Source organism: Ambystoma mexicanum, chromosome 4p, assembly GCF_040938575.1.
Source record: "Ambystoma mexicanum isolate Mex_15411 chromosome 4p, UKY_AmexF1_1, whole genome shotgun sequence".
NCBI classification, from domain to species: domain Eukaryota; kingdom Metazoa; phylum Chordata; class Amphibia; order Caudata; family Ambystomatidae; genus Ambystoma; species Ambystoma mexicanum.
The window spans coordinates 691,368,939-691,393,845 of NC_090927.1; the positions used below are offsets into that span (position 1 = coordinate 691,368,939).

The 24,907-nt window shown below is 48.4% G+C and overlaps 1 protein-coding gene across 1 annotated transcript in view; it reads left to right on the forward strand.

Moving 5' to 3' along the window:
• Positions 1-24,907, forward strand: part of LOC138453422 (CD109 antigen-like) — an 812,557-nt gene that overhangs the window by 140,542 nt on the left and 647,108 nt on the right. Inside the window, exon 7 of the mRNA XM_069606255.1 lies at positions 8,973-9,060. Coding sequence (XP_069462356.1) covers positions 8,973-9,060 — 88 coding nt within the window. The remainder of the gene's footprint in view (positions 1-8,972; positions 9,061-24,907) is intronic.

Consider the following 24,907-nt stretch of genomic DNA (forward strand, 5'->3'; position numbering starts at 1 on the left):
TCAATGCAGAACCTGAGACTCTTCCTACCTCCTGTAGTCGCTCTAAAAGGATATCGTGATTCACTGTATCAAAAGCCGCAAACAGATCCCGCTTCACCAAAAGTGTGAGCTCCCCCTGGTCCGCGGCCTTCAGTAATCCCTCCTGTACTACTAGGAGGGCTGTCTCGGTTCCTTGGGAACTACACCTTTTGCCGTAGTAGGTGCTTGTTGACACCACCCCCATGTGGCCTTCGTGCACCAGCCTGACTGTTTTCTCTCGCAGTGTCTAGGGGATCAACACCTTGCAGCCATTCAACACTACATGGTCCTCCACAATGGAGAGTTCATCTTTGACCTGGTCTATCCATCGGACGTCGTTGCATATTGATTCACTCTCCTGCTTGGCTTGTTTCATATGAGCTTGTCGTTCAGACTGAATGCAGTGTCTGACAATGCAGATGGCAGGGTCCTTTCTGATTGAGTGATGAGCTCTGACCACCCCACCGGAAGTGGTTGTAGGTGGTGGACTACATAGTTGATGTATGCGTCAGCTATGGATGGCTGGCACGCGCCCGGCCAGTGGGATGGCGGGATAAGTAGTCTGCCATTTTGGCTTCCTTGCTAGGTCAATGTTAAAATTGTAGTCCTGGAGGTGCCGCCCCCACCTTGCATTTCTGGGCGGCATCCTGGCTTTTGGTTCACCATAAATCGGCAGTAGGGCTTGGTGGTCTGTTATAACTGTGAACGCCTTACCATACAAGAACAAATGAAAATCTTCACAGGCCCACACCACTGCAAGGCTTTCGTTTTCAGCCTGGGAGTACGCCTGTTCTGTGATGGTGAGGCTCCTGCTGGCGTAGGCCACAATAAATACGTTGGCTGGGGTGGCTGGGTCTTTTTGGGTGAGGATGGTTCCCAGCCCCACGGGACTGGCATCCACGATCACTTCAGTTTCTCTTTGCGCATCAAAGTATGCCATGTCCTCTGCTCTTGCGATGTTGTGGATGGACTCGAATGCTCTCTGGCATTCCTCCGACCATTTGAAAGGTTGGTCTTTGCAGGTGAGTAGATGTAGAGGGTTGCTTACAGTGGTGTAGTCCTTGAAATATCTCAAGCAGTAGCTCACCAATCCCAGGAAAGAGCGCAGTTATGTGGTGTTTTAGGGGTTTGTGCTGTGTTGAGGGCTGCCACCTTGTCTGGATCTGGCATATCCCCTTTTCAGAGAATATATGGCCGAAAAACCTTAGTGACTGTTTACCAAACTCGCACGTGGCCTTGTTAAGGGTGAGGCCAGCCGTCCCCAACGTGGCGCGCACACACACACACACACACACACACACACACACACACACACACACACACACACACACACACACACACACACACACACACACACACACACACGATGTAGAGCTATGTCATGTTCTTCCTTTGTTTTTCCAAATACTAAGACTTCATCCGAATAGTTGAGGCAGTTGGCGCATGACTTTTAGAATGTCCTCTTGGATAGTTTCTGCTGCCGACGAGATGCCGAAATGAGTCATTTGTATTGAGAGTCCTAGGTGACACAAATGTTGTAATGTATCGTGAGTTTGGTGCAATTTCAATTTTGATGGTAACCCTTTGTATCAACCCAGCTTGGAGAACACCTTTGCGCCTTGAAGTAGATCATGTCCGTGATCCTCGGTGCCTGATGTCACTCCCTTTCAATTGCTACGTTCGCTCTACACATGTCTACGTGTAAGCGTATTGACCCGTCCGGGGACTTTTTTGGCACAGGGACTATGGGCGACACCCAGGCTGTTGGACCTGTGACCCTACGATCACTTGCAGCTTGATGAGTTTGTCCAGTTACTCCTCAACCTGCCTCTGTGTATTGACCGGAAGGCCCCTATATTGCTGCCGACTGGGCTGGACGTTCAGGTTGATGCATAGTTGGATTTTTATGTGCTTCAACTTCCCAGAGTCCTCTGAATGAATAATTTTGGGAAAGCTGCTTCCACCACCTCCGGCCTGGCAAAATACTTGGGTGCCGTCAGCTGCTATAGTATATGGAATAAACCCATGTCGACGGCTGTCCTGACGCTAAGTATGCAGCCACTGTTGGCCTCGGTTTTAAGCACATGTAAAAAGACTTTAGCAGTTGAAACACTTGTGCATAGACGTGTTATAAATGCCATATCATATCAGTATGGGTCTTGTGTGTGCACCAGGCCGTGATGGTGCACTTGCAGGCCAGTGGTGTGGTCGCGCCATATGGATATGTCTACTGTAGCTTTTCTCAGCTATGGGGGCTATGTAAGGGAGTTGTATGCCTCCTCGTGGATATTGATGGTGGCTCCCGTGTGAGGAATTCCAGTGGCATGTCATTGACTTGTCGCGTGAGAATGGGGCTGTGTTGGGAGGCTGTGTCGTTGAGCGCCCATACGTATCCCTTCTTCCTCTGATCCTACCCTGACGATGGTGATTCACTGCTCGAGGGTGATCGCATCTCTATGTAGCGGACAAATCGTCTTCTCCCATTGCATCTGGAACCCTCGGATGGCTGTCTCTCCTCTCAGGTACAGGTGCTTCTGCGTTCTCCGTCTTCCCGCTGTTGATTCCTCGGGTCGCCTTCCGACCTGTTGCCAGGTGGGCTTGGACGAGAGCTCCTTTGCCGTTCCTGGACCCTCTGTCTGCCAGGCGTAGGAACAGGGTAGTTTTTGCAGACAGCTCTGAAGTGGTCCATTCCTCCGCAGGTGGTGCATTGCTGCCCCACCGCAGGGCATTCGCCCGTGTGTGAGTATTCGTAGCCACACCTGAAACACGTGGCTTCTGAGCGTTTTCCCCCTTGGTTGGGTGTTGCAGACGGCTTGTTAATGACATCCGGGTTCGTCGCTGGATGGTGTAGTGATTTTTATTTCCAAACTGTCGCGTTAGAACTCTACTGCCGCCTTCATCCAGGCTAATGCGAGTATCTCCTCCAGTGATAGTTGTTTCTGCAAGAATTGTTTCCTAAAGGGCTGTGATGCACAGCCAGCAATCGCCTGAGACCTTTGTGCCTCCTCGTTGGAATAGTGGTGAGATTCACAATATTTGAGTTTAATGCGGAGGCACATGAGAAAATTATCGAGGGATTCCCCCTTTTCCTGTCTCGTGGTGTCGAAGATAAGTCTTTCATAATCAATGTTGGTGTGAGGAGCCAAGTATTCTGACAGCTTGCCGTGCAGATCGTCATATGACACGGTGTCCAGATTGAATATCTCCCCCGCAATGCCCCTGACAGCAGGCCCGACGGTCATGGACAGCGTGTTTTTCAATCCGGCGTCATCCGTGAGTCCTATGGCTCCTACATAGAATTAAGTCTAACAACCAAATGGCCCAGAGGGGCCCCAGGTTGGTGGTGTCTCTTAGGTTGAAAGGGTGTGGCATGTGTAGTACCTGTGACGCTCCACTGGCGCTGTGTTGGCGGCACCCCTTGGTGCACTATCCGCCCCTGAGGAGGATGCCACTGGATAGAACATGGCTTTGTAGGGAGATGGGCCTCAGATGTGAGGCAAGGTGTGCTGCGCTTCAATTTGGGGCATGGGCTTTCTCTTCAGCTGGGCCCTGGCTTGATGCTTTCCTCACCTGGCCATGTGTCTCATATGCCGTGGGTGTGTCCTGCTTTTGGGGTTCCTTCCCCATGTGCTGTCTCTGGGAGAATGTTGCCTCCCCTTTAGTTCCCCTTGTAATGACAGGGCATGTCCTGGAGCCTCTGGCGTTGAGCTGGTGCCTCGTGGGCTTGTTATGCACCGGTTTTGCCTGTGTGGTGCGTGTGGCTGCTTGGTCATGCAGAGCACGTCTCTCGGGCTCTGTGATGCAGCAGTGCCTCCCCCGGCCTCCGCACCGTTGTAGCTGCAGTGATCCTTCACATGCACTCAGCAGCGCAGCCTTCTTGGGGCACAGGGGTGGGCCTAGGCATGGGAGGCGCGCTGATGTATGATTACATGCCAGACAGTATCCTCCCGGCCGTACCACTGCACTGTCCTCCTGCGGGTCCTTCGCTATGTCTCGCGCAGGACCTGCAATTACCTAGTCGCCATTGTAAGCCTCGTATGTGGGTGCTTAGCCTTGACACACGCAGACAGGGACTCTAGCTTTCACAAACAAGCGCGGGACACCAGACCTCTTCACATACACATCTTTATTTTAGCTCGTTACAGGAACTGCCCTCTCCCCGTGTCCCCTTCCTAATGCCAACCTCACTTCCTGTGAGTATATGGCCGCAACGGCAGCCATCCCACATAATGTTGTGGAGAGGCTACCTGCGGGTTTTTACTGCATGCTGACAGACCGCACAAATTAATAAGAAATCTCCACCATATCTAAGTGGCTAGTACTTAATCTTCATGCACGCTATTCTAATACCACAACCCTAGGGCTCCAGGAACAGGCTGGAGAACCTGTCTTGGGAATAGAGGCTGTACTTGCTGTGGCTTGACTACTGTAAAGGTCCATAGTCCAGGTGCCGGCCGTGGGTACAGTTCTACAACTTCTCTTCTTAGTTTTACAGCTTACCATTTCGGAGTAGGACAGGACCGTCTACTGGCAACCAGCACGGCAAGGCCGCACTGCGCATGTGGCTGGCTCAGGCTCTGCTGCTGTTGTGTGGCTGGCCATGCCCTGGGAAACAAACTGCAACAAGTACAACTGAACTCAAGTGAGAAGGTGGCGCTGCACGTGTGCCCAACACCCACTGATGCAATGTATATTAATTGGCAGGCAAACAGCTGATGACCACTCTGCACATTGTGTTACTATGCTATTACTGTGTGCAGAGAGATCTGATTCGACACTGCGCTCTTTGCACATAGGACGCTAGAGTGGTGGCCCTGCCAGCATTAATCTATCAGCCTTCTACATTAAATGATTATGTAAAGTACGTGGTACTACACATTTCATGTAGTATACTAAAGGAAAACTAGTGGGACTCATCCCTCTGTGTGGGCAAGCCAAGCCATGACACAACCATTTTTTACTACACAGTGCTTGCGCTGCATGTAACAAAATAATGTATACAGACAGAAGTGAACAACACTTTATTCTGCACCCATGCCTTAAATAAGCGTCTGTCACTGCTTACGGAGTAAGGCACCACATAATTTAGCGCATAAGCAAAGCAGGTCGCATGCACTGTTTTGCCTATCCTCGGAGCAGCTACATTAGACCCTTTGTCAGATGTCATTAAGCATGCTTTGCACCACTGGGCGTGATCCAATTTGCCACATTGGTCAGTGTATATCTTCCCAGAGATCAATTGCCCTGACTTGCTGTCAACCCGGCCTATACACGATTTATGTGGGTGATTAGCCCTCTGTTCCTGTTATCTAGGGCTTTTCTGAGGTGTGCCAGAGATTCTGTCCACATGTCTATTCTCAGGCGGACTTTCTGAAACTGTGGCCCATTTGATTTGCTTCCATGGTATGGTGGTAGAGGGTTGATATTGATCAACAAGGCCAAGGAGTTGCCTTGAACCAGGGTTTTCAACAACTCAGTAGGGCAATAAATCTACTAAGGTAGACATTGAATGGATTGCTTTTTATGTCTCAAACTATTTTGGAAGAGGCTCGAAATCCACTGCAGCAAACAAATGGTGCATTGAAAGAGGGGAGGGGTAGAGGTTGTCTGTGTGCTGTGGTACTTGCAGACAAAGATGGTGTTGCAACAAAGCTTGTGAACATCTGTGAATTTGCAGCTATGGAATAATGCTGGGGATGGAGTACAAATGTGTGCCCATTGTCTGCAGGTGGGCCTGGGATTCTGTCCAATCACCTTCCCGCTTACCATCCGTGTGGAAGATGCAATCACATGTAGGCCCACAAGGTGCCCACATTGCTTCCCAACGTCCCCCGCAAGAAACATTTCTGCATGTTTCCCATGTGGCAAGAGGTTTATTTTCTGCTTTACAATAATCCATTTGGCTGAATTATATTTAGGAGTGGCCCTGCTCCCAACCTTACTTCAAGTGGCTACTGTAGACTGCAGAGCTGGTGCTTTTGATGGGATTGACTACAAAGTTCGATTACCAACGTGTTTTCTTTCTAGTTTTTGGAAGACTCTTTACTGGGGCTGTGACTTGTCCTTGACAGTTGACTGGGTGTTCAGATCCCCGCACTGTCTTGTTTTACCTTTAACTTTGACAATGCCATGGCAGTGGTGACATTTTGAATCTCGATCTTGAATATGGCACAATGTATAGTCTTGGTCATTTTCTTTTTCCAAGGAAAAGTGTGTGGAATTTCCAGGAGTCACCTTTTCATAAAACGTTAATTCTTTATTGCTGAGGCCATTGACATGGTCTCTTGAACCTCCGATAGTGGGGCTCAAATTCCTTCTACTGAACACGATCCTTAGTTGCTCAGTGTGTGACCGATGTACATTTATTATTTGTATGGGATTTGAGCGTGGACCTGGCTTCGAGAAGCAACAGAGTGCTTTACAGAGATATGCAACAATACAGATGCATAATGGAGCACTTTTCAGAGGTAACAGAACAGACATACAGCAGAAGGTGGGATACAGATGGGTACAGCTATACTGGGTGGTGGGAAGAAGAGGGCGGGCAACGTCTAGGCAGTCAGGTGGCACGAGGGGCATTGTGATGGCCTAGGTGTTGAGTGAGAGAGATTCCTTGCTGAGGTGGGTCTTGAGTTCTTTTCTGAATCTTAGGAACATGGGGGCAAGTCTGATGTTTACTGGGAGGTTCCATAGTCTTGGGGCGTAGGCAAAGAAGGCTTGTTTTCTGGTCTCTTCCTTTTTGCAGTAGCAGATTTGAAGTCTGCACGTGTCCTGTCTTCTGATATTGTCTGCCTTCAAAATTTCATATTTGCTTAAGATTGCTTTGGTGTTGCACGCCCTTCACCAGTGCCGAGTACTTTAGAGTACTACACCCTTCTCCACCGCCTATGAAATGTACTTTGGGAGTCTCACTACTTGGGCCTTCTCTTGGTTTTTCTGCCCCTCCACCCACAAACCATGTCTGCAATCTCCCCAAAAATGTAACTTAATTGCCTAACTCTACCCAGGCCCTATTATGGATGAAACCACTCCAATATGCACTACAACGAATCCTTCCCTAACTACTGTCTCTTTAAAGTCCAACCAGTGTAATTGTTCCTAATTGCATGACTTTATATGCATGACTTTATATGTATGCAAGGTCTAACCCGGAAGAAGACTTTGCGGAAGCTTTGGGGACGGGATGGGAGAAGTGATCTTTGGAGAGAATAAAGCACAAAACATTTCTACATGGTAGGCCTCCAGCTGGACTGGAGCTTGTTTGCACAGGGAACCTAGTGCCAGGGTTGGCATGTGGCCTCCAGGTTGCTAAGCAATCAAGTTGTGATCTGTGTGCCCCCCAGTCCTTCTGTGTCACTGCCTGCTTGATTCATTAACACTTTATTGCAAAATTACTACCAAAGGTAGGTTTCCAAATTTGTTTTTTTCTGTATGCATGCCTTTCAATATAGTGCATAGTTTTTGGTGAGCTTGTTAGTGGTGTTTGGGCTTTAGTGGTGCGTGAATGCAACGTATGCCTGTTTGTATGGCTGTGGATTGCGACACATCAAAGTGGTTTAGTGACTGTGCCCTGACTGCCATCCTATATTGTATGTAGGACCTCATCAAAGTGATACATGCCACCATTGTCACAGTATATGGACATAGCATCATGAACAAGTAGCAATTCTATCATGTATTAGTGGCTCAGCTTCATGAGTGATTTCCAGTGACCATTAATGGCAGATGTGTTGGACCAGCATATTCGTGAACATGTTTTAAAATGTTGTACTTTTGGTGACGAGGCATTTACATTTTTTCATGTTACCATAGAGAACCAATTGAACATTGTATTGTTTGCCCCATTTTTCTCATTGTGCTCTAAAATGCACAATTTCAACACCTTATTTTGCTCGGATGCATTGTGATTGACAACCATCTATACCAAGTTAAGATGAAAGGTTGGTTCGGGGCAGTACTGTGGCAACCCAGGCTTAGATGGGCATTTTTTGTTAGCTAGCTGGGAGCTGAATAAGCACTTCCAGCAGAACACCCATTTCAGGGTGGGGATGTAGGTAGCCTCCTGAACGTGTGCTCATTAAATTACAATGAGCCATGAAGGGTGTGCATACATTGACATCTTACCACTTGTCCATAGTGTCCCTTGTGCCATTTCTTTTAAAATCGAAACCAGATCAATGAACATGATTCCTCTATACATTCTGGTAGAAAACCCTTCGTCCACACTTTTCCTTAAACTACAAAGGCACTTCAGTTCTAGTTGGAGAGGCATGCAGAGTGATTCCTTAATGCAGGTGTTTTATCATCTACAAAGCGTTGTCTGCACTGATCCTCTGATTGCAACGGAAAACGTTTGCTTCAGCCACTTTAATACTTCAATGCCCCATCCCAGGGGTCAGTGTGCCTCTACCCTTTCTAGCCTTCCGCCGTGGGATGGGAGGTGAGGATCAGATTTCCAGATATTCCAGTTCTACCGACGTCTGACACACCGGGGTTAGACCATTTTCTTCAAGAAAACTCTATTCTCTATATGGTTGGGCTAATCTGCTTTTCCTGTACTGCTTCATCCTTTTCCCATTAACAGGTAGTTTGGTCCATAAGAAGCCTTTCTGCGTGGGGGTGGGAGGGAGGGCTGCGGGTGTGGGGGGGGTTCGCTTTCTGGTATAGTCTGCCACATTTCTCCTGGCACAAGTTGCACGTTAGCTGCATATCGGTCTAGAGCCATTGGTCCTACAGGCTCAAAACATTGCTCAAATTGCAATAGTCTAACAAAGTTGAGGATCAAGTTGTATTTATGAATGTCCTCCGTTTTGCTCGTCGCAGCTTATCAGTTGGCTGCATGCGAAATCAAATTGCATACACATGTTCTTGTGGCAGGTATTTGGCTGGAACCACAGCTTTACTGGAAAATGATCCAAGTGTTCGTACTAACCGATTTCTTTTTTATCTTCTAGTGGTGCCTAAATATGAAGTTACTGTGAGAACTCCATCTGTTTATGTTCTGTCCAAAAAAGAAAATGTAACTGGTACAGTAATTGCCAAGTAAGTGAGTGTATTGCAGCTTTGTTACAACTTAATCTGGAATACTGCAGGCGGGAGAAAAAACATACCAACAGATTTCCTGTTTCAAAATAATCTACATAACTAGTGCATTTCATATTCGGAAAACCAAATGTATGTCGAAGCAGGGAACACCAACATCCCACAGTTGTGTATTGTGTACATGTAGCTACCACAAAAGCAGGAGGCATTTAAAAAGTGACTGCAACTTGTAATCAAATATTATAAATGTACCATTGACAATAGAGGCCGCTATTATGCTAGGTACATTAACTTGTCGAACTGATGTAGTCCTACCATTTTAGTTGAATAACTATACTGCAACCACAGTGGGAAATCTTCATTAAAATACATAATACTGACAATAGTTGGATGTGGTGTTACAAATACAATAATTACAAACTTGAGAATTTTTTTTTTTCCAGACAATGACATAATAAATATAACAATCTGAAAATTAAATCAAGTATTAATTCACATTGTTGTTATACAACACTTAATGCTAGATTTGTTCATATTCTTAGACTGCTCTATTATATTAACGGTACTTGGACACGCATATTTAAGTGTAGCTCTTATGTCACTCTGTTAAATTCACATGTTTCAAGTCATCTAATGGCTCTTCACCTGGCCAAATTCCTCGTCTCCTACAAATATTTAAAGGGCACTGATTTGAAGAGTCATTAGTGTTGGACATTTGGGAAAATAGCAATCAACAAATTTACCAATATTGCCAGTTGCACATTTTCCAGGTTCTGCCAACAATAGTTGAGTTATTAGGAGTACTAGAAAGGTAATCCACCAAAGTGTTGCAATATTATATCATCCAAATAGGAATGGATTTGTTATAATCCGATATCCTACTTTGACAAAAACGTTACCCCATTACTGAATTGGGACTAAACATTGGTGTGAACAAATTCAACTGGTTGAAGTGGGCAGTATGGCAGGTACCTTATCTACGCCCCCAAATTATGTAGTTCAATAGGTTAGTTTATATCCATGTAACTTCTCCAAAGAGCAGAATATATTCTTATATTTTCTTAATGTATAACAAAATAATAAATATACATTTAACATATGGGGCTTAAACTGACATGCAGAAGAGGATGCCTCTTTCACAACAATAATTTAGCTATGTTATGTCCAACTCATGTTCCTGAGAAGAGTGATGGAAAACCTGTTCACTTAGTGGCTGGTTTGATGCTGGCGAGTGCCCACTTTCCTTAATGCTTTAGAACCTGAAGGTTTTTGTTCCTTCCACTATTGTGTATCGATGGTAAAGTCTTAGTTCACAGTTGATCCAAAAGAATTCTGAACTGTGATTAAAATTAATCCTGTTGAGAAAAATGTTTACATGTAAAAGGTCAATTTTAGCTCAAATTTGTATCACTAAAATAATGCTAGACCTTAGGTTTTTATCCTGAACTGTACTACATTTTGTACGTAACATGAAATGGGCACCATGTTCACTAGGAAAAGGGATTTCCATTTAGAAATCACTGATGAAAAATGGTATTTGACATTGGATAACCACTGTGGTCTGAAGGTTAAGGGTCTCCTTGAAAATTAACTTCAATATGCAGAATTGTAAAGATTGTTAAAATATCTCAATAACATTAGTGCTAAAAGTAAGTATCTCACAACCAGACGGTTCCCTTTCTGCTGATTGTACATTTAAAAAGTTTGCCTCAATATAAAGTAAGATCACGAAGAACATGCACAATTCTTTCTGAACTCTATATAATGCACTTGATTGATGTTGAATTTCTCATGTGACTATTACACTTTCTTTGCTATAGAATAGAGATTACTGCATTTCCAGCCTACTGGAGATTTGACCTGCACAAATGTTCAATTTGTGTTCCTTCCAACTTTGCTTTTCTAATAGTTAAATGAACATAAGAACAGCATTGGCATTTGATCCCATTATTTGACTTGCGTGCCAAAATATTTTCTTACCTTTTTACAAAGGCGATTTGCTTTAGCTCCTAATACAAAGACATCATTTTCAACACGGGGAAAGTCATATTGTAATCGTTTTTTGCTGCTTCCATGATTCACTCTGTTTTCTTTGGCATAACACTTTGAACGGTTTCCTGTAGGTAAATCGGTCTGGTTCAGGAAATGTCTTATGCAAGGTATTGTGCTGGAATAGTCCATCTTTTCTTCATTATTGCTTTCAGTTTGTTACTGTTGAAAAGTTAAACACCAACCAAATTAGATGACTTCTTGGCGGATACTGGTTTAAACTGTTCTCATGCTACTTTCAATGCTTTATCCAGTGCTTTGATGTCATCACTGGTAATTACTAGTGGTGCTCTAACTTACTAAAAATCATTCCTGTGGGAAACTGTTGTCTTTTATGGATGGGTCTGACCCACTTCGTTGTAGTCCATGTGATTGTTCTGATGGTCAAACCCAGCCACAAGTCCTATGGTAGATTTCCAGGCCTTCTACCCAGTTGCAATGCTTGGGAATAACTAAACGGAGACCCTCAGCCATTCTAAACATGTTTGAGGGTCTGGCGTTCTTCCTTCTTGCTTTGTAGGTTTTTTTCGGCTGTTTAGTTAAGGGTAGACAAGACATGCCAATAAATGTTTTTGTGGGTGTATCGGTGTGCATTTTGTGCATTGGCTAGGTGGTTTTGCAGTTATGACCCTGGTTATAGCTCCTGGTTGCCAGTTTGTATACTTTAGGCTTTCCTTTAACGTTCCAATTGTAATCCTTAATCTACTTTTAAGAAATGTAAACTTTTTCGGTTTGTTGAAAAAACATTGTGGGAGAACCCGGAAAAGTAGGTGCTGTTCAGTCTCCTTCCCCTCTGTTTGAGAACTCCTTTGCATCATTTGTCTTGTGAGAATCCCTTTATTTGGGACTTCTTTTGTATTTTGCTGTTTGGTCCTCTTATTTGGAGGGAGTGCGAGGAGAAGATGAGCAGCTGGATTACTCCTTAAGCTCTGGTTGAGGGAATCTGCAAGCTGGGGGAGAAGAGGGGTCAGCAAGCGGTTGAGATGAAGCATGAGGAGGAGATGGTGCTTGAGGGGGAGACCAAGCATGAGGTGGATGTGGCTACCAACCTGGAGGAGGTTTTGTTGGTGGTGGAGTTGGGAGTACCTGCATACGGCGGGCGATTAGATTCACCTTGGAGTTTGTGGGGAGGAGGTGTTGCGCCAGGATCAGGGCGAGATGGCTACATAGTTGCAAGGGTTTGAAGGGCAGAGGGAGGGGAGAGGTGGTGGCAGTGCTGGAACAGACTGATAAGCACCAGACAGAGGAGCCAAAGATGGTCCTCCAGCAGATGGTTCAGCAGGAGAGTGCAGGTGCTGCCATATTGCCTGCCCATGCTGAAGGCTTTCCTCAAGAGGTTCTCCACACCCTTTACATCCCTTTGCATCTGATCATGCGTTGCACTACTTCAGCTTGCCGGAGGTTGACCTTGTGGCGGCTGGTTGTGCAACATGCAACCTCTGCCAGAAGGGATTTTGAGGCAAGCCAGATAAGAGTGCTTTGAGCACCACATTCATATACAAGCTCTTTGCTTATGGCACAATTATGTATTCAAGGGGGTGCACATGTGTCAGATGTAGCTAGTGAAGTACCCTCCAGAAGCTCTGATGGCCATAAGGAAGTGTTTTAAGACACTCCAGCTACTATCGGGTCCGTCTTTAGCAAGTGGATTCAATCCCCCCATGTCTGGCTCAGCACAACCAGACACACTGCTGACTAGCAGGGCCACTTTACCTCCACTATTAGCAGCACAGCCTCCTATTGGTCATGGAATGCTGGGTGTGGTGCCATTGGCTCAGAACAAGTAAGACGGAATGATTAAAGCAGGCAAATACTTCATGCATTCCATGACCACCTGGTCGGTGTGAGCTGGTTCATGAGCTAGTGGTAGATTCCATAGAGAAGCACGTGCCTGTGCCACCCTACATTCATTTTGAGGACTGGGCAAGTGGTTGGAAAAAGAGGTCATGGGCCTATAGCAATGGGGAGAGAAAGGCATTGGTGGCTCCGTTGGTTGGTAGAGGCAAATAGAGGATGAAGGATAACTGAAACATGTAATTTTTCAATGCACTCGGCTGGCGGTCTGCACGGCCTTTCCCAATTCCTCTCCACCATGACTAGCTGACAGTGAGAGCAATCTGTCTTCCCAAGTGATGGTGTGGTGTTTCCTCCCACCAAAGTCTTCAGCAATTAGATGCACTTATGCTTTTATTAAGGTAAGCTTGCATGTCATTGAGGTGTCTCTTGCAATGTGAGGCAATGGCCCCAGCAGTACTAAAAACCCATTCAAACTGTAGATCATAGTGCACGTTTTGCTTCCCATAGGTAATCGACCTAGTACAGATGGTGACACTGCTTGCTAAGCTAGATTTGCAGCAGATTATCCTCCTACTCAGTTGGGATTTGTCAAATGTAGGCATCAACCATCTTGTTTTCCATGGGCCAGCTGAATTCTTGTAGGGACCTTGATGCAAATGGCAAGCCAGACTGGGAGAGGAGTTTGACTCTCTGAAAGCTCGTTTTAGTGGTGCCTGAAATATGTTCAGGAGTTATGGAGATTGTGTGCTGAAAGGGGTTGAGACTAAGACTCAGACACAGAGGCATGTTGAGTTTTGGTTATAAACTTTTTTTATTGAAATGATTGTTGGAGAAATCCGATCAATTCCCTAATTCTGAGGGGGGCATCCCAGCCTCCACAAAACTAAGGAACATCTGTGTCAGATTGTAAACAAAAAGTGTCTTGAGTCATGAGTCCAAAATCCTAAACTGACCCCTACACACTTGGCTCGGAGAGAAAAAAATAATTTCACCTTTTATTTAGTTTAGTCTTACAGCTTTCTCTTGAAGTTGCCGTCATGAAGTTCTATGGTAGAGAAAGAAACAAACTTGCTCTTGGAAAGGGGTTTTCCCATTCCCTAGATTTCTCCAGTTGTCTTAAATGCTTTATCACAGTTCCAAGTGGTTCAGGGGGGGGGGGGGTAGCTCTTCCCCTTGAATCACTTCCCATATCACACAGCTATTTTGTCAAAGTACAGTATCCTCAAAGGAACACGAGTCTTCCCTCGTCTGTAATCCACATCCACGTATAGGGGTGTTGACCCCTAGGCTTTTACACTCGTCCTTCCCCTGGTAGTCACCAACTAGTGTATCTTCCCTTCATTGCTCGGGTATGAGTCCCGGACTCTGTCTAGTTCACTAACCTGCCAGGGCGTTTACACTCTCCACGTCCTTTCTTCATTGCCTTTCTTTAGGCTTTTTTTCTTATCAATGTTTGTAATGATTGTATTGCCTTTACGTAGGCTTTTCTTTCAACGATGTTTGTATCTATAAGAATTGCTCTGCCTTACCTTTTGGCCTGCTTGCGTAGTACACGGTACACAGCATTCACTCTGAAGCGCTTTTTTAACCCATTCTCTCCCGGATTACCGGTTATGGGCGACATATTCAGTGCACTTCGCGTTTCCCCAGGGTGTGCACGCCCAGGCCATCTACTGGTAATGCGCCCTGTGAGTTTGTTTGCTTCCTGTCTTGCTTTCTTCAGTCCTTGGCAGCTCTGGGTGCCCATAGTCAGAAAACGGTACTTCTCCCGACCTGGCAATTGCTCAATACAGCGTATCTGTTGGCCTCCGCACTGCGCTGTGCTTGCCTTCAGTGTCCTCCACTTTATCTGCATAAGACAAGAGCCTCTCCAGTCTCTGGCTCTCTAGTTCTGCTGCTCGATCTCCCCAATTTGTTTCACCTGCGTTACTTTTAAATATCCTTGTCTCTGCTGTTTACAAAGACTAGAATGCAGTGTTGGTTTGCTGTGCCTAGTTATCCTTATTGCTCCAGCCCACGTCCTCGTCTCGGTGCTACAAAAAGGAGGTGGGAGGAAGAGAGTTTGGGCTAGAGAAACCTGGGAAATCAGGATCTGTTAAAACAGGCCATGTATGAATGTTGCAAAGGCACTTGGTGATCACTAAAGGTATGACCGAAGAGTCATCTTGCTACAATGAATGTCCCTGGAGCTTGTCTTCTCCCATGTGGTTTTCCTGCAGATTGCCACACCCAGGTTTAGTCAAGTAGCTAATGCCTTTACCTAGCCATTTGAGAGGCTTCCTTCCAGGGAATTAGTGACCAGGTTGTCGTATTCATCACAGTGCACTGTCTAAACCTCTGTGCACTGGAAACCCAGACTGGGTTGATACCCGTTCTTTGGCTCATCTTTTTAAAGCTGAAGCCTAGTATTTAGTGCATCCTTGCATATGTATAGCACACCCTCCAATTTCCTCATCCTTGAACACATGCAGTTAAGTTTGCCAACTTGACTTTAAACCATAGGTCTAAAAAAGATGCCTGGAAATAATCCATGTTCCCACTCATCTCAACAAATCATGGTTGCAATCAAAGTTGGAGCGGCTTCCTAGCCAATTGTCCTGGTTCTGCATCACAGTTATGAATTATGCTGGATAGTAAAATTTCCAACTAGTACAGCGGTGGCAGCCCCTCGCTGAGTGGTATAGCATAGAGGCTAACCCTCTGGGTGACCTCTCAAATGACTGCAGCAAAGAACAAACGCTGTCTGACGTTCACCACTGTGTAGGTGTCAAGTAGGCAGTTTATTTGCAAGCTCTAGCCGCAGTAGTTAATCACTGCATTGCTCTTTTGGCAGGGGCTCCTGCATTTGAGGGTTGCATTCCACACTAGATCCATTGTCCACTGCCGCAAAGGCCACTTGAAAATCATGAGTGAGCCAATGTGCCACAACCTCATTTACTTTCTCTGATATATTAATATGTGGGTTTTGCTTTCAAACCCTTCCATACACAAGGTGGCTAGCTGGTAAATGTTATTTGGTGGTTGTGATCCTGGGCTGTGCTGATGAGGACTGGGGGCAGGTGGCAGTGTTCGGTTAAGGGCATGAAATGTGTACATTGTTAGGGAGACATTCTTCCCTTCTGTGGTCCAGTGCCATTTCTACCACATGGTCATGGAGGCATGGTTCAGACATGTGTGAAGTAGTGCTGATTGGGAATTTACCTGCATTTATCAACCAGGACAAGGAACCAACTGAATCCTACAATGCAGTGGATCTATGACCTAAACTACATTACATGGATATACAGAGCTTTTTGTGTCTTGTGATATTTTGTGACATGCTTAAAAGCTTCAGCAACGGTGGGTCAGTGCATGAAGTGGGGAAGCTTGACTGCTTTCCTTGGCATTTACTGGCAAAGCTGGTGTTCTGGCCTAATTACACGTTCCATTCTCTCACTGCCACTCCCACCCCTGCCCCCTCCATTACCCCATTCCCTTGGCCTTGCACTTTTGTGCTGTCGCACTTGCACAATCTGAATGTGATAAGACCCAATAAGAGAGTTTGTCTTGTCCTCCCTCTCTTCTCCTTCCCAGAGCCCCCCCATCTCTTTTTGCCCTCTGTACAGGTGAGTTATAAATGACATGTGTATCATTGGCCTTGCTCTATGCATAGTCAATGCTTGTAGGGTTCTCGGTTTCCCTTTAATGCAGGAGGGGCTCATTGCTTGGACTTTCTCCTACATCTAGTAAATGCATGTTGAGTTCTCAATACTTTGCTTTCATCTTCACTTACAAAACATGAATTGGGTTCAGTGCTTTGGCCTTTCCAATACACCTAGTAAATGCATGCGTAGATGTATTCTTTGGCCTTTCCCCACACAGTGAATGCACAAGTGGTTCTCATGGCTTTGCCTTCCCTAACAGCAAAATGCACCTGGGTTTCTGTGTGCCTTACCCAAACTCTAGTAAATGCATGTGGAGTTCTTTGCTTTGGCCTTCTCATACAAAATGTACATGGGGGGGATGCGGGGGTTCGCCCCTCTTCTCACAAATCTAAGTGGGTTGTATTGCACTTCCATTTCAGGAGACTTACCATTTTGTAAGTTATTCTGCATCTTTAATATATTCTTTAAATAAGTTACTGTCTAAACAGATGAATGTCATTCAAGGTGACTGCCAATTTCCCGCCCCAAATTCGTAAAGTTATGAAACGCTATGCACTAAGGCAACCATATCCGCCTTACTCAGCCAAATACAAGAAGAGCTCAACCTGATGTAACTAAATATGGAGAGAGCAAACGACCTCGCTGCCAAGGGACACAAGTGAGTATAATAGAAATGAAGCAGATATGAGCTCACCATGATGAAACACGAAAGGTTAAACTTCTATTTAGACATGAATATTGCTTGCACCATATAGGTATAGCATAGCCAATGCATATGTTGACTTGCAACAAACTATATCAACACAACTTGCTAAACGTAGAAGCGCAACAGTAATGAGTGGGCATCTTGTATAAAATGGATGGCAGAGTCACATTACAGTGAATGAGCAGCCTTGAGGCTGCAGGAAAATTTGACTGCTGAATTAGCTGAAATACAGATCAGTGCAGGCCAGAGGGTGGCTGTGCAGCTCCCTTCCAAGGTTACTGCAAAATAAGTGATGTCTGGATTGCTCCCAAGAGATCAGAAGATAATCAATCCTGAGCGCAAGACAGATTGTTCTCCTATTTAAACCCAAAAAAGAAAACCGCCTTTGAATGCCATGTGCTGATTAATTGTAAGCCTAATACTTTACGAAGAATGGATCAACTAAGTCTCTGGTGGTCAAAGACTAACTGCTGTATTAATAACTGAAATCACGGTAAAATAGTACACTAATTCAAAACATGCTCTTCTCACGCATGATCTGTAATTGGAAGACACTGTCCATTCATTAGCTCCAAACTGATATGCACCTGCCTCGACACCCCACAAATTCCCAGAACAGACGCTGGACAAGGCCAAGTACAAGGCTAGATGCCCTGGCTTGTGGCCTAGGAAATAAGCGATGGTGTCTTGTTTAATTAAAAGGAGCAGTTCCTGTATTTCACTCCCCGCTACCCCCTATTACCCATGTATTGATGACCTGCCAAGTGCTCATTGTTGGTAAGATATGTCGGTCAATCAAAACTCTCAATGTGATGCCACCCTGTAACTGTTGCATTAGCCAATTACCTATTTCTGGGATGTCTCTTACCTTTACCAATTTAGTGGTGGTCCAAGGTGGGGCCATCAGATAGTGTTGCCCAATGAAAAGACTAAGCCCTATATATTGTATATGTAGATAATTCACTTAACCAATCCCTTGACCCCGTAGGTTTTTGCAACTAAGATTGTTATATTACGTCAGCTATGCCGCATTTTCCATTTATAATTAATTGTTCTGTATTGAAACCTTTGAGAGACTTGTGTGCTTACTGCTGTCCCTGCTTTATATGGTTTGTTAAGAAAGCGGGCTTTGCCATTTACTGTGACCATTTATTTGGGTGCAGGATTTCCTACCCTGTCTTTTCCGCTACTTCTGGGGCTTCCTGGTGCTCCTTTACAATACTTTTGGAGGAAGCACAGATGGGAAAGGTTCTGCTACAGTGGTTATGGTGATATTTAATGACATTCATTTCTAAATTGTAATTGCGTTTTCTCCAAGACCACACTTTTGGGTTGCATATGAAATGGCAAAATTTGTTTGAGCAGTAATGATTTGAAATATTTATCAGTTTTAGGCTATACAATGCCCCTAAGTGACCTTTTGCATATACAAAATGAATGGTTTGTTATGCAGGATACATTTTTAATTACTGTACACAATTATCTGAACAATTCAGAACTGGGTCTAATGATGCACCACAGAGGCACGGAAAACCTTTCAATTCAAAAGCATTCTGGAAATTGACACTCGGGGGGGGGGGGGGGGCGGTAATTCATAGAATTCAGCGCACAAGTGGCGCATGCGGCTGGCGCACAGTGTGCGCGTGCGAATCCCTGCGCCAGCCGCATGCGCCAAAACCCATTTCCGCGCACAGTGTATTCATGGATTCCAGCTACCAAAACCAGCCGTGGCGCAGCGACCCTGCAGCAGCGCCAGTTACGCCCCCAAGAACGCCTCTCGCGCAGGGAAAAGCCATCAAAATCCCCAATCCAGCGCAAAGGGCTGCGCTAACCCTGTACCAGCACGGCAAGCGGGCTACGTGTATCACTGGGGTATTAGGCTTACAATTAATCACACGTCATTTCAGCTGGGTACGTGCATTTCAGGGGTGCGCGGGAAGTTCCACACGTGATTTCAGCAGGGTACGTGTGTTCCAGGGGTGTGCGGGACGTTCCACACGCGAATGTCCAGGCTACGTGTATTTCGGGGTGCGCGGGAAGTTTCACACGCGATATCAGCAGGGTACGTGCATATCGGGGGTGCGCAGAAAGTATCACACGCGATTCCATCAGGGTACGTGTATTACAGGGGTGCGCGGGGAGCACCACACGTGAATTGCACGTGTGGGTCCTCCCAGGTGTACCCTCTACACCCTCCACGGCCCCTGCAGGTGGCTCACACCACAGGGGCCTACCCTGCACATGTCCTGCAGGCACCCCATCCACCATGGCCATGCCCCCCAGCCAACCCACATGTCAACTTGCACTACTGCCCACCAACGCATGTCCCCCCTGCACCCCCAGCCACCAGGGGCACCCTCCACAGGCCCCCACCCATGTCTCCCACCACCCCCACCCCCCAGCACTGTGGGGCACCTGCCAGCAGGCCCCCACCCATGTCTCCCACCTCCCCCCACCCCCCAGCACTGTGGGGCACCTGCCAGCAGGCCCCCACCCATGTCCAACTCATGTTCCCCACCCATGTCTCCCACCCCCCAGCACTGTGGGGCACCTGCCAGCAGGCCCCCACCCATGTCTCCCACCCCCCAGCACTGTGGGGCACCTGCCAGCAGGCCCCCACCCATGTCCAACTCATGTTCCCCACCCCCCAGCACTGTGGGGCACCTGCCAGCAGGCCCCCACCCATGTCCAACTCATGTTCCCCACCCCCCAGCACTGTGGGGCACCTGCCAGCAGGCCCCAACTCATGTTCTCCAGCCAACATGTCATCACAATCTAGATCCCTGGTCCCTATGGTCAGCCTCCAAATGCAAAACACCCACCCAAGTATTGCATCCACCCACTCAGAAATGGCAATTACATGACAGAACACCAATTGCACGTTTCGAAACAAACACATGTCCCTCACATACACCCAATGGGTGTCAGTGAATCTCAAAACCCATATCATGATATGCATGAAACCAATGAGATGATACTACACATTGAAGTTCGATAAAAAAATATGTATTAAAGGAAACATAAATAGATTAAAAAATAAAGAAACAGAAATGGCAATGTACAGAAATGAAAAGAAGCATGTCCGTGAAAAAAAGCAAAACCAAAAATCATAATCCAAAGTAATGGTGTCCAAAGTCACTGTCCACAAAAGAAAATCCAATGGGAAATAATAATTGAAAGCCATTGCTCCATGGGTAAATTGTGAAAGTAAAATAAAATCCAACAGTGAACTATGTTCAGACGAACAAGCCAGGGTCCATTATCCCAACAAAAGAAATGAAACCTATCTAACAACACTAACTAATAAAATAAACTATATACAAAAATGTGGCCAATGTCCAAAAGGTCAAAAAAAACCAAAGGAAACCTAACACTACCTACATAACTATGTACAAGGGCAGCGGGCTAGTCTGACGGCTCACTTTTGGATGTCCCGGGCCAGGGCATCATCGAACTCCTGCTCAATGTCCCGGAGGCGGTCCTCCTCCATGGCCCTGAGGGTCCGCTGGGCCGTCGACGTGTCCACCTCCAACCCCCTGCGGATTGCTTCGAGGCACTCGGCCCGCCTCAGGGCCCTCCGCATGGAGTTCTCCGCCCTGACCATTGTGAGCCGTGCCTCTTCCGCCCGCTGCCGCTCCGCATCTATGGCGTGGCCCAACCGCTGCCACACGGAAGACACTCACTGTCCTGGGTCCCCCTGCCCTCCGGCCGATGCCTGCCCCTCCGATGTTGAAGGCCCCGAGCCTTCATGGCTCCCACCACGTTGCTGCTGCTGTGCCTCTGCCCGTGCACTGCCTCCTGCTGCCTGCACATCCTCCGCCGGCTGGGGTGCAGTCGTTGATGTGGCCACCCCTGCTGGACGTCCGACTCCCGACTGTGGCAGGGATGCCTCCTCCACCAGCCTGGCCGCACCGTCAGAGGCAGCTCCACAGGGCACCCAGGTGACTGGGTGGGAAGATGGCACGGTGGACGACTGGCGCGTAGGGGGTTCCGTTGAGGGGGTCGGAGCAAGCCCCATCAAACGGATGAATCCGGCCTCGGTGACCTGTCCCAGCAGGCTGACGCGGTCAACGAGCCATTCGAGATGACGTGCAGTCTCCTCATGAAAAGACTGCAGGTCACCTCGCATGGCCCGTTGACGCAACGCCACACCAGTCAGGACAGGCTCAACCCGGCCCCGGATAGCCACGTCCGCAGGCAGAGGAAGGCCAGTTGTCTTGCTTGCACGGCCTCCTCCACCAAACCCCCCACCAACCTGGATGACTCCGTGCCATCTTCCCCCGTTGGGCCCTGTGGGGGTCCCAGCTGCCCCTTGTGCTGCTGAGGAGTCCAACTCCAACCTCTGCCTCTTGGTCCTCCCCCCGGCAGCTGCGGCCTGGGACGCGGCACCGGAATCCTCACTCCCCGACAAGATGACAACATGGGAGGGGAGCTGGGCCTTGCGTCTCCGGCTGGCGGTGGGATCCCCACCACTGTGCTCCACAGCACCTTCTCCGCCCTCTTCATCAGTTGACGCTGCAGACAGGGAGAAATAAAACGGGCATCAGGGCACTGTACAATGGACACATACACAGACAGTTGTACATGAGTGGCATTGGCAAACCTCAGACATGCCATCACAATCGCGTCTGTGACGTGACGGGCACGAGTGTTTCCCTCATTACACGTGATGACAGAGCACACGTGGTAAAACTGCACGTCCGAGTGTCATCGCGTGTAATCAGAGGGAAGTGAGCGTACACGCGATTGGCCTGGGTACGTGTGTTTCGGGTGCGTGGGAAGTTCCACACGCGATTAGCCTGGGTACGTGTGTTTCGGGGTGCGCGGGAACGTTCATTTTCGATTTGGTGGAAATCCACGTGTGCTCTGTCATCACGTGTAATGAGGGAAACACCCACGCGCGTCACGTCAGACGCGCTCACGCGCTAAGGGCCTTTGGTCCAATGAAATCGCATATGCGTGCTGACGTGTATACGCGCTAAGGGCCTTTCCTCGATTTACACGCAGACGTGCAGGATTTTCACGTGCCAATTCACTCCGTATCAAGCTGGCCACGCGTAAGCACACGGAAGACCACGCTCCTGCCCAGAAGGCCGAATCACTGCCCCCCAGAGCCCCGAGCACGCTCCCACCTGCCATCTGCTGCTGCCTGACTGCCTGCTGCCCACGTGCCCTGCCATTTGCTGCCTGCACATCAGCCAGGGGTGCTGTTGCTGTGACCACCCCTGCTGGAACCAAAGACTCCCGACTGGGATTCCATCGCTCCACAGCCCAGCCCCAGCCCCAGGACCCAGTTGCCCACCCACTCCTGCCTCTGGGGTTGTCATGTCGGGCACTGCAACATCTGGCACCACTGACAACCCCCGGCCTGAGAGGCAGAGGGGCACCAGCTTCAGTGCCAGGGAAGTTGTTGTCCTGGTGGAGCAAGTCCTGGGGCAGTATGATGCCCTCTTCAGAAGTTCCCGCGCCGACAAGGAAGGACGGACTCGGATCTGGACGGACATCGTGACTGCCATCAACGCGGAGGGGGTGGCAGTCCGCGACTTACAACATGTCAAGAAGCGCTGGGAGGACTTCAGGTCCAGGACCCTCAACAAGGCCCGGCGCCTCTTGAAGGCCCGGATGCTAAGGGGCGCCGGGGCCACTTGTCGGAAGATCAGATGAGGGTCCTTCAACGCATATCCCCAGCGCTCCACGTCCAGGTCCTTGAGAGGCAGACCCGTCTGGAGTCGAGCGGTAAGTGCACATGCATCGTGATTGTGAGCTGTGCGTGTGGTGATGTTTCAGTAGTGTGCAGGTTGCACATCTGTTTGTATGGGGTCGGGTATGGGTGGGGGTGTACAGGGCCGTGAGGCTAACACATGCGAGGGCTGTAATGTGTGAGACTTGGATGGTGCTTGTGTGTGTAGGCTTGCATGCCAAATGCAGCTGTGTGGGCACACATGTTTGGATGAATGTGTATGTAAGTAGACATGTTCGTGATGTCACGCATGTATGTTGATTTCAGCTGCATGTATCAGCACTGTGTACATGTGCATTTGTGTGTATTTGACAAGGGTGCAACAGTGATGCAACATGGATGCATGTGACAGCGGGATGTGGAAGCCTGATTGGCAGATGTGACATGGATGCCCATCTGAACACTGCGACACTTGGCAGAGGTGTACACATGCATGCAAGTGTGGTGGTGTGTGTACATGTGTAGTGCACTTCCTGTGGTGCATGTGATGTCTGGCTCAGCTTTGCCTGCTCATGCTGTTGTATGTGTATGGATGGTGCTGGCAGTTGCTTTATGGCTGTGGTACGGCTCATGTGTGCGAGTTGAAATGACATGTGTGTTGGGGATTGTGATGCCCTGTCTGAGGTTTGCCAATGCCACTCATGTACAACTGTCATGTGTGTATGTGTCCATTGTACAGTGCCCTGATGCCTGTGTTTTATTTCTCCCTGTCTGCAGCGTCAACTGATGAAGAGGGCGGAGAAGGTGCTGTGGAGCACAGCGGCGGGGATCCCACCGCCAGCCGGAGACGCAAGGCCCGGCTCCCCTCCCATGTCATCTCGTCGGGGAGTGAGGATTCCGGTGCAGCGTCCCAGGCCGCAGCTGCCGGGGGGAGGTCCAAGAGGAGGGGGTTGGAGTTGGACTCCTCGGCAGCACAAGGGGCAGCAGGGACCCCACAGGGCCCAACGGGGGAAGATGGCACGGAGTCATCCAGGTTGGTGGGGGGTTTGGTGGAGGAGGCCGTGCAAGCAACAGACTGGGTCTGGAGGTGGGGATCCCACTGGTGCTAGTGGTGCAGTGCAGGACCAGGGACAGGAGGCAGCACAGGCCGCCGCGGAGGTGCCTGTGTGCAATCCTGTGCCTGATCCTGTCCCTGCATCATCTTGCACCAGCAGGGATGCCTACGTCCAGACCCGTTTTCAGGCAGGGGATGAGCAAACGACAACTGGCCTTCCTCTGCCTGCGGACGTGGCTATCCGGGTCCGGGTTGAACCTGTCCTGACTGGTGTGGCGTTGCGTCAACGGGCCATGCGAGGTGACCTGCAGTCTTTTCATGAGGAGACTGCACGTCATCTCGAATGGCTTGTTGACTGCGTCGGCCTGCTGGGACAGGTCACCCAGTTCGGATTCCTCAGTTTGATGGGGCTTGCTCCGACCCCCTCCTCAACGGAACCCCCTACGTGCCAGTCGTCCTCCGTGCCATCTTCCCACCCATCAGTCACCTGGGTGCCCTGTGGAGCTGCCTCTGACGGTACAGCCAGGCTGGTGGAGGAGGCATCCCTGCCACAGTCGGGAGTCGGACGTCCAGCAGGGGTGGCCACATCGACTGCACCCCAGCCGGCGGAGGATGTGCAGGCAGCAGGAGGCAGTGCACGGGCAGAGGCACAGCAGCAGCAACGTGGTGGGAGCCATGAAGGCTCTGGGCCTTCAACATCGGAGGGGCAGGCATCGGCTGGAGGGCAGGGGGACCCAGGACAGAGTGTCTTCCGTGTGGCAGCGGTTGGGCCACGCCATAGATGCGGAGTGGCAGCGGGTGGAAGAGACACGGCTCACAATGGTCAGGGCGGAGAACTCCATGCGGAGGGCCCTGAGGCGGGCCGAGTGCCTCGAGGCAATCCGCAGGGGGTTGGAGGTGGACACGTCGACGGCCCT